We start from the raw sequence: 9,902 nt of genomic DNA, 5'->3' as shown, positions 1-9,902 counted from the left end.
GCAGAGAGCATCCTGCACCTGAGTGTGCTGCCGTGGGTTTGAACTGCACAGGATGGGTGGGGATGGGCCAAGCCCAGCCAGGTGAAGGTCACCTTGGCCAGTGTGGGCAGGTGCTGCAGGGCTGGTCACAGGTGCCAGCTGCTTCCTGGAGGCTGAGCTGCTTCAACCCTTTGCTTTCAGGCCAAACAGGAGCATTTGATTCATACAAAAATGAACCTGACACAAAAATGAACCTGACCTGTTGCAGCAGCAGAGCACAGACTGCTGTGAAGTGCAATGCCACCCATTCAGGAATGAGAAGTGAGGTACAAGGAGGAGCTTTTATTCGACCATGGAGGGAGGAGAACTGGACCTGCCACACACCTGCCATCATTTGTGCCAACAGCAGCCTGTCAGTGAGAAGTTGGCTCTGAGGCCAAGGGATTCAGCTCTCCCATACAAGCACAAGGGCATGCTGTCCCCTTCTGTTACCCAGCACATGAAGGCTGATTCACCTGCCTCTTCTTCCTGTGCTCAGGGCATGGCTGCTGCAGGGCCCCAGGAGGCTCAGTTCAGGCTGGGGAGGAGAAAGCTCAACAGGAGACCCCTGATGCTGCCCACCCCAGCAGCATGGGGAGGGCTCCTGGGCCCCTCCACAGCGACTCTTTCCAGGGATATTGTACCTTCCCTGGCAGTGACTTGCCCAGCTTAGCATTCCATGGCACACCCCTTCTTGCTAGGCCATGATGGGGGCGTTCAGGCAAGGAGCCTCTCTGCAGTCACTGCCATGGACTCCCCTGTGGGACAGGCACACGGCAATGCCCCACACTGTGGGAGAGCTGCTGCCCTGCCTTCCTCTGACAGGGGCTCACCCTTCTGCCTGCACCCATCAGTGACCTTTCCTGGGCCCCTGCAGAGTCCCTGGGTGGTGCTGCATGGGCACACTCCAGTTCATACCAAAACCATGACTTGATTTCACTTGGCATCACATCATGGCTGTGCCATGAACCCTCACTGGTCTCTGTGGGTGGCAGTAGCATCAGATGGCTCTGGGATCCCCCAGACAAGCCTGGTGGGAGTTACTGATTTACCAGTTCCTGCAGCCCATCCCAGCACTGATCCAGGTGTTACCTGGGTGACACCATCTCAGGGCACCTTTCTTGTCACTTTTGCTCCACTGGGGCTGCAGCTGAGCTCCCTGTCTCTGAGGCTGTGGATGTTTTTAGGCTGCCTGCCTGCAGCTGACTTCAGAATGGTCATTCATGCCACCAAGGGGGGGTCCTTCCCCCCAGCCCTCCCTGCACCGTGTCTCTGTGGAGAGGAGGAGGTGGGAACAGGGCAGTTGTCACCACACACAGAGTAATTGATAAGTTAAACACAAATGCCATCTTCTGGCACTGAAGGCAGTTGCTGCCTCTGTAAGAAGATGTTGAACTGCAGGGTAAGAGCATCACCCCTCGTTAGAAAGGGTTTGATGCCTCAATCCAGATTTCACTGGGTATTCCTGGTTTTGGTGGCCCTGGCAGCCAGGGTGCAGTGCCAGCAGCCCCTGTCACCATGGCTGTCTCCTGTCCCCCTGCCCTGCACCTGCAGAGTGCCTGCCCCCCTGCCTTGGTGAGCTCCCAGGCTGGGCTGGGCTCTCCTGGAGCCCTTGGAGCTGCCCTGCCTGGGGAAGCAGTGATGTGAGGCTGCAGCCCAGGGGGAGCTGGGATTGTACCACAGCCTCCACCTCCTGCAAGCTCCCAGCAGTGAACTGGCCAACATGCAGTGTTCAGTGACATTATGGACTGCAGAAATGCTTTCAGACACCTTTAGTAAACACCAAGCTGTAAGAGGCTGTTATTTCAGATCATAATTAGACACTGAGGAGGCAAAGCAGGCAACTGGTGTGCACAAAACCTCCAAGGAGAAGACCAATATTTTTGCACTTGTTATATTTATATAAATGTGTGGATGTGGTGCAAATAGCTGCAGGAGAGGAACCTAAAGAAATACCTACTCACTCAAGGGTATCAGTCAGTTTATTAAATGTAGCTGATATTTGCTTCCAGGCAGAAGGATACACTTTAGTTTTCAGTTACCAAGTCTCTCAGACATTTCATGAGCAGCTTCCAACACCTCACCTTGACAGCTGCATTCCCCCTGTTCTGGAAGTGGATGGAGCTGAAGCACAAACCCTTCTGCTGCACCAGTCCAGTCTCAGGCACGTGCTGGAGATCCAACATCCCCCTCGCTGCTCTGCCTGCTGTGAGCTGTCCAACATCTGGTCTGTAATTACCACAATACCTTGTAATGACCAATACCAAGGGCATTTCTGATTTTTGCACTGTTATGCCGTGACTTTCTGTGCTTCTAAATGAGAAAGAGACAACTTAGGATCCTCACTGTGGTGGCTCAAGCCAGGCTCACCTTGTTCCCACAAACACACATCCACAGAACCCAGCAGCCGCTCCTCTGAGTGGTGCAGGAATGCAGGAAAATCCCTGCTGCCAACACTGCCATCAGCCCAGCCTGTGCCTGAACATGGTTTCCTTCCTCAGGGCTCCTGACCTGGCCTTTATCTGTGCCTTAACAACTGAAAAATAAAGAAAAAGCCAGACTTGGCTTAAATGGAGAAGAAATAATTGCCCTGTAAATCCAGATTTGTCTCCAGCCTTTTTATTTATACAAGGATTCAAAGAACATATTTCAACTTTAGATAAACAGTGCAAGAGAGTTACAAGTACCTTGGTAACAGAAAGAAATAGATAACTGTCCAGCTATGCTGATAAGTGAAATAATTCTTACTCCTGCAGATAGAAATGCATCTGTTTAAAGCAAAGGTGGACTTTAGATATTCTGCTATACCTTAGCCCCTACCAAGCCCACCAGAAAACAACAGGCAGCTTGTCATCTGTAAATGAGAAGTAGCTGTGCTCTCAAAGCCTTTTGAGACCCTCACCATTGTTTAAAACATACACATTATGGCACAAAGAGCAGGCTGAAAGACAGAGACACTTGGAAATCCACCATTTATGGTTCTCCCCTTCCCAGGGATTGGGCCTTTGTAAAGATTTTTTCCTACACCACTACCCCCTCCATACACCTGCCAAGTATGAGCCTGTTCACACCAGAACACGATGGATATTTCCATCCTGACAGCATGGGAGCCGATGTTTGTCCCAGCCAGCCCAGTTGCTCAGAGATCCCCCCATGCAGCCAGCCCAGAGCAGCCATGGGGAGGTGTCACAGTGTTTTCCAGCAGGCAGCAGCCCAGGAAATGTCATTTAGAAGCACTGAAAGGCCCCAGGTTCTGCACCAGCCCAACCAGGCTCAGGACTTGTCTGGACCTGGGTTGATTTCAGCTTGTTCAGCCACACTACCAGTGGTAGTTTAGTCAGCAGTAATTTCAGATTGCTTTAGTTTGGAGTTGATATCCCAGGGGCTTTCAGCCATTGCAGCTCCTGGGGAAGGTGGCACAGCCAAACAACCCCAGGGCACTTCATGGCAGCAGCTGGGAAAACACCCTCAGGGCAAGGGAGAGCAGCAACACCGAGTAACCAGGGAGCAGCAAAAAGCAGCAGTGCAGGCTGACCATGGGCAGATGTAAAAATGAACCCACAGGGCCACCACTGAGCACTGCTGGGCACAGAGGGGCTGAGCCCCTGCCCTGCCCCACCTCAGGCTGCTCTCCTGGCTCACCTGGCCTGGCCTGTGCAAGGTGGCAGCTGCCACCCCCAGGGCCACGAGGGATGGGGAGTGGCAGCTCAACCCCAGCCCAGAGGTGAAGGCTTCAGGAAGGGTTTCCCCTGCAGAACAGATTTTACTGTTTCTTTGAGGCTTTGCCTTATTAATTTGCACTATCAGGTTTTTATCTTGTAACAGAACCACTAGTTGGGGCTATTAAACTGTTAAAATACTAACTGGATAATCAGTAAATTCCTGGCTTCACATTAAAATGTGAAGGGGCCCATAAGAAGCTCTTGAGGATAACAGGCAAACAGCAAAAAGTAATTGCACAGAAATGGAAGTGACTTTCAAGCTCCCATTCTGCAAAGCAAACCACTGACCTCAGCATCCATGTGTTAAAGCCCCAACCCAGCTGTGTTTTGATGAGAATACAATGTTTTAATTTTTCCTCCCTCCCCCCCAGCTTTTTTTTTTCCCTTTGGATGTAAAGCTTCTGCAGAATTGGTTGTGGGGATTGTTGGAACTGAAGGTTAAATTTGTATTTGCAATTCTGATTTAAAAATTTAAAAAGAAAAGAGAGGAACTCTTTAGAGCAGTCAAAATCATGTGAATTTGCCATATGTCTAGCAGCAAATAAATCTAGACAAAACCACTGCTTACATTGATCCTCTGCAGGGTTCTGATGGGTGCAGTGGCACTGTCTGTCCTTCAGCCATTGTCCAGCACCCAGTGTTCATTTCTGACACCCAACCAGATCAGGTCAGGGATTTTGCCTTTCAGGGAGGTGAGGCCAAGGCAGAAAGGATGTGACATTGATCACTGTGCCTTGGAGAGGCTGCCAGAGCTGGCCTAAAAGCTCTGCCTATTCTGAGGCACCCTCAGTGCCCCAGGGAGGGCAGGGAATGAACTGGCTTTCAGCATTACCTTGCTCATGTCCTCATTTTTCCTTAAATTGCACACTTCAGGAACTGCTAATGTTAAAAATGGAGGTTTTTCTTAGAAAAGGGGGAAAAAACCTCCATTACAGCCAAACCCCAACCCCAAATGTTTGCTCAGCCCAAAGGCACATCTCCTCTGGCAAGACAGAGCAGAAATGCTCAGATGCTGTGCAAAAGCAGGAGACAGCCCAGCTGTGCCCTCCCTCTCAGCCCAGCACAAACCTGTCTGAAGCTCAAACCCAAGCTGTGAGTGCTGCTGGCCCAGGCAGTCACAGGGACTGTGCTGTACCAGCCTCTGCTACACCTGTGGCTGCAGCCCAGGCCTGCTGCCCATCAGGCACAGCAGCCTCTGGAAGCCCCAACACACAGGCCTAAACAAGCACAGACACTCCTACAGCTACAGGAGGACATTTGTAACTTCACCCACCACCCCCAGTCTCAAACCTGGCCCAGAGCCCGCCCCACTGAGCAATTTGGGCTTAGGGCAGCTGCCACATCACCCAAAGGCTGTGAGTGGTGGGATGGGAGCAAAGGGTGAGCCTGGCCCTCCCCTGAGCCCAAACAGAGCTGCCAGGGGTGTCTGACCTGCTGGCTCAGCCCGTGCCTGCAGGGGCTAGGGAAGGTGAACTGGATGATGGGGAAGGAACAGGGAAAGTGGGAATCCATTCAAAACCTACAGTACAACTGAAACAAACACCAAAGGTAAAAAGAAATCCCAAACAAAATGTTTCCTTTTCTCACATTCCCCCGAGCCAGTGCCCTGGGTAGGGCCCATGGTGGTCCCCAGCAGCCCCTGTCTGCCCTAAGGCAGCTGCTTGAAGGGGCACAACCAGTCCCAAAGCTCCAGTGAGTAAAATGTCCCTGGTCTCTCTCATTACCAAGAAAAAACCTGCATTCCTGTCTATGGCTGGGGCCAGAGAAGGAGGAGGCAGCACAAGTGTCTGTCACACAGAGAATCCCACTGTGCACATCTGCATCTCTCTGTAACCTACAATGGTACTGCACTGCAGGTACAAATTGGACCATCCTTACTTGGGTAAAAAATGGCTTTCCAACTAGCATGCAAAGAAAAAGTACCCAAACCCCAACCCCTAACACTCATTCCCAGTCACGTAGATGTAGGAAACCTACATTTCAAATTGTCCTCAGCTACGAGCTCTAGTCAAGAAACCCACTTGTGACCTTTCCAAAGAAAAGCGAGTTCTGCATTTTCGGGTCCAACAGCCGCTGCCAAACTCGTTCAGTTCGACCCACCAAAGCTGCTCACACTCCTGTGTACCCCACCGGAGGTGAAGGGCCATCTCTGCCCAGCTAGGAAGCACAGAGGAAGAGCCCAGCGAGCCCCTGAGGCAGCACGGGCCGTGCCGAGGATCCCGGCGGGCCAGGGGCGGGGCAATTGCATATTCCACTGAGCAGCAGCACAGCTGCCCGCGAGGGCTCGGCCCGGCTCCCCCGAGCTCTCTGCAGAGGCTGGCTCCAGCCCCAGGAGCCAGTTTGTGGCAATAACAAAAGTAAAACAATGAGGTATGGAAAGAAGGGCCCAGCATTGGGGAAAGACCTAGAAAGAAGAAAACAGCTCGAGCACTGCCAGAAATAGCAAACAACTGAAACCTTCTGAAAACCTTTTTCTCCTCCTTTTTTTTTTTTTCTTTTTTTTTTTTTTTTTTTGCCAAGGTGAATTAAATACGTCCTTTGGTTGGTTGGTTGTTGGTTGGTTGGTTTTGGCAAAGTGAAGCCCTCAGCCGCAGTCTGTGTCCTGGCTGTGCCAGCGAGTTACCGCCACAAGTGCTGCGGGGCGAAGGCAGCCACCCAGAGGAGGAGGAGGAGGAGGGAGGCAGAAGGCAAAGATCTGCTGCTGGCCCCATGGACGCCGTGTCCGGACTGCTTAGGAATGGCGTGTGTTTCTGGCTGCCTGGTGCTGGGGCTCTTAGAAAGTCTTTTGCCACAGACGTCATCAGGACAGCTGTCCCCGCTCCCGGAGCCACTCATGTCGTCACCTGTGCAGAGACAGCGTGGGGTGAGCACACAGTGCACACACACTGCACACACTGCACACACACTGCACACACACTGCACACACTGCACACACACACACACACTGCACACACTGCACACACTGCACACACACTGCACACACTGCACACACACTGCACACACACTGCACACACAGTGCACACAGTGCACACACTGCACACACTGCACACACACTGCACACACTGCACACACACTGCACACACACTGCACACACACTGCACACACTGCACACACACTGCACACACAGTGCACACACTGCACACACACACACACTGCACACACTGCACACACACTGCACACAGTGCACACACACTGCACACACACTGCACACACAGTGCACACAGTGCACACACTGCACACACTGCACACACACACACACTGCACACACACTGCACACACACTGCACACAAACTGCACACACAGTGCACACACTGCACACACACTGCACACACTGCACACACACTGCACACACACTGCACACACTGCACACACTGCACACACTGCACACACACTGCACACACATTGCACACACTGCACACACACTGCACACACACTGCACACACACTGCACACACATTGCACACACTGCACACACACTGCACACACACTGCACACACTGCACACACACTGCACACAGTGCACACAGTGCACACACACTGCACACACTGCACACACACTGCACACACAGTGCACGCAGTGCACACACACTGCACACACTGCACACACTGCACACACACTGCACACACACTGCACACACACTGCACACACACTGCACACACACTGCACACACTGCACACACACTGCACACACACTGCACACACACTGCACACACTGCACACACTGCACACACACACACACTGCACACACTGCACACTGCACACACTGCACACACTGCACACACACTGCACACAAACACACTGCACACAAACTGCACACACTGCACACACACACACACTGCACACACTGCACACACACACACTGCACACACACTGCCCACAAACACACTGCACACACACTGCACATACTGCACACACACACACTGCACACACACTGCACACACACTGCACACACTGTACACACACACACTGCACATACACATACACTGCACACACACTGCACACACTGCACACACACACACACTGCACACACTGCACACACACTGCACACACACTGCTTTCCTTATGGTGGGCATGGCCCTCTCCCCTTGCTCCCCTGGGGAGCTCTGGCCACCAGCCCTACCCTGGCCACCCCCTCCTCTCTACATCCCCCAGCGTGGGATACAAGCCCATACCTGACCTCCTGCTGGCTTCAGTCACTGTTGCTGCAGCAGCTGCAAACTCTGGAGCAGACAGAGCAATGGCCCTGTCAGCAGGGCTGGCACTGGAGACAGCCCTGCAGGTTTCAGTGAGGCACTGGGAGCAGCATAGCCTCCAGCCAACCCACAAATTGTCTGCACTCACACAGCCCCTGAGCAGCCCCAAGCCAAAAGCCAGACCAAAAGACAGACCCTCCCTGCCCCTAGGCCCAGGAGCAGCATCTGCAGGGACACTGTGCAGGCTGCAGGGACACTGTGCAGGCTTCAAGGACACTGTGCAGGCTGCAGGGACACTGTGCAGGCTTCAAGGACACTGTGCAGGCTGCAGGGACACCTGTGCAGGCTGCAGGGACACTGTGCAGGCTGCAGGGACACTGTGCAGGCTGCAGGACTGCTTGCCCCCCCTGACCCCCCCTTGCACCCCTGTGGTTGTGTTGCACTCACTGGTGTCCTGGAAATCCACATCGTTGCCGATGTTGGCGTTGCCCAGGCGGTTTGTCATGATCTTGAGCTGCATGATTTGCTGGCGGATGGTCATGTCCGGCTTGGTGATGTCCACCTCCACCTCTGGGTTGTTAATCTGGTTAGCCAGGCCATCCCCCATCACCTCGGGCAGGTAACTGGGAAGGAAGGCAGAAGGTTTAGATGTCTGCCCCCAGCTCAGCTCTCCCTACAGACACCAGGGATAACCCAGGCTCTGTGAGCCCAGAGGCTGCAGCCAGTGCCACCTCTGGAACAGCCCCTGCAGCTGGTGTTTGCTGGGCAGCCCAGCTCTCTGGATGGCCAGACCCCAGCAGAGGGGTCTCAGCTTGCAGGAGGTGCCTGGGTGGCCTTGCAGCACCCCTGTCCCAGCATGGAGAGGGATTTCCTGCAGGAAAGGCACAGGGCTTGCTCTCAGGCTGGTACCAATGGGCTCACAGTGACACTCCCCAATGGAAAATCTCTGTCCATATGGGAGGCTGAGGAGCATTTTAATCCCTGCTTGGTTCAGCCCTGTGGAGACTGAGCCCCTGGGAGCAGCCCAGTTTGACCTGACTGCCTCCCAGGGAAGATTAATTAGCTGGGAGCTGTCAACCAGAGCTGCACTGCTGCCTTCCACAGTGCCCTGGTCCTCCTGCTCCTGCAGATCTGGGACACTGCTGGCAACAATGTGAAATATGGAACAACTGAAGGTGTTGACTTCAGGCTGGCAAAGCCAAGTCCAAGAGGACTGCAGAGAAAAGAGGAGAAAGGTCCAGCAGCTGCCGGTGTCCCCTCAGCCATCCTTTAACCTTGGCTAGGGTAGGACCTGTTTCTGCAGCTGTTGGATGTCACCCAGGTGTCCCCCCTCAGAGCAGGTATGGAGAGAGAGATGTGTGTGCAATTCTCTGGAGCTTGTGTGGGAAATCCAGCCCTGCTGCCTTCTGAGTGCATGTGGAACTGCAGAACTGCTTCCTTGGTAGAAAACTGCACAGTTATTTCATGCTGAGTGCATTTCAGTGCTTAACCCTCAACACACAGCAAAACCACACCAGGCTTGCCATTCCCAGGTATGAGCATTTCTGGAAATGCAGTGTTTCTATGGACAGGCACAGACTGCTCACTCTGAACAAGCAGGGCTGGCTGTGATGATGTGTAAGTGCCTTTTCAAACCCTTCCTCTCAGCCAGGCTGGTGCTCCTGGCACTGCGAGCCGCTCCATACCTGCCCTTGGTCATCCCATTCCAACATCTGTCATCTGAAGCTGAGCTGGCCATTACTTTTTTGCTGCACAGGCTGCTGGGCAGGGTGATCCAGTATGTCTTGAGAGCTGTCAGATTCCCTTTGGCATCTAAAACCTGTAAGCAAAGGGGATGCTCAGGGCCACAGGAGCTCTGGGGTGCCCCAGGGCAGAGGAAAGTACAAGGATTCTGCATATTTTTTGTTTTACCATCACAAAATCTGTTTTCATGCAAAATAGGACGTATCATCAACCTTCCCCTAAAGACCA

General features: G+C 53.2%; 1 protein-coding gene across 1 annotated transcript in view; it reads right to left on the bottom strand.

Annotated features, from left to right (window-relative positions):
* Positions 1-2,621: 2,621 nt before the first annotated feature.
* The window catches only part of GPC1 (glypican 1), a 208,532-nt gene continuing 201,251 nt past the window's right edge, over positions 2,622-9,902 (bottom strand). Inside the window, exons 7-9 of the mRNA XM_059479216.1 lie at positions 9,617-9,750; positions 8,379-8,554; positions 2,622-6,583 (exon numbers count right to left, since the gene is read on the bottom strand). Coding sequence (XP_059335199.1) covers positions 6,360-6,583; positions 8,379-8,554; positions 9,617-9,750 — 534 coding nt within the window. The 3' untranslated portion in view covers positions 2,622-6,359. The remainder of the gene's footprint in view (positions 6,584-8,378; positions 8,555-9,616; positions 9,751-9,902) is intronic.

This window comes from Ammospiza nelsoni, chromosome 10, assembly GCF_027579445.1.
Source record: "Ammospiza nelsoni isolate bAmmNel1 chromosome 10, bAmmNel1.pri, whole genome shotgun sequence".
Lineage (NCBI taxonomy): Eukaryota > Metazoa > Chordata > Aves > Passeriformes > Passerellidae > Ammospiza > Ammospiza nelsoni.
Note: the sequence above shows the minus strand (reverse complement) of the source record. Positions and strands in the feature narration are given on the sequence as shown.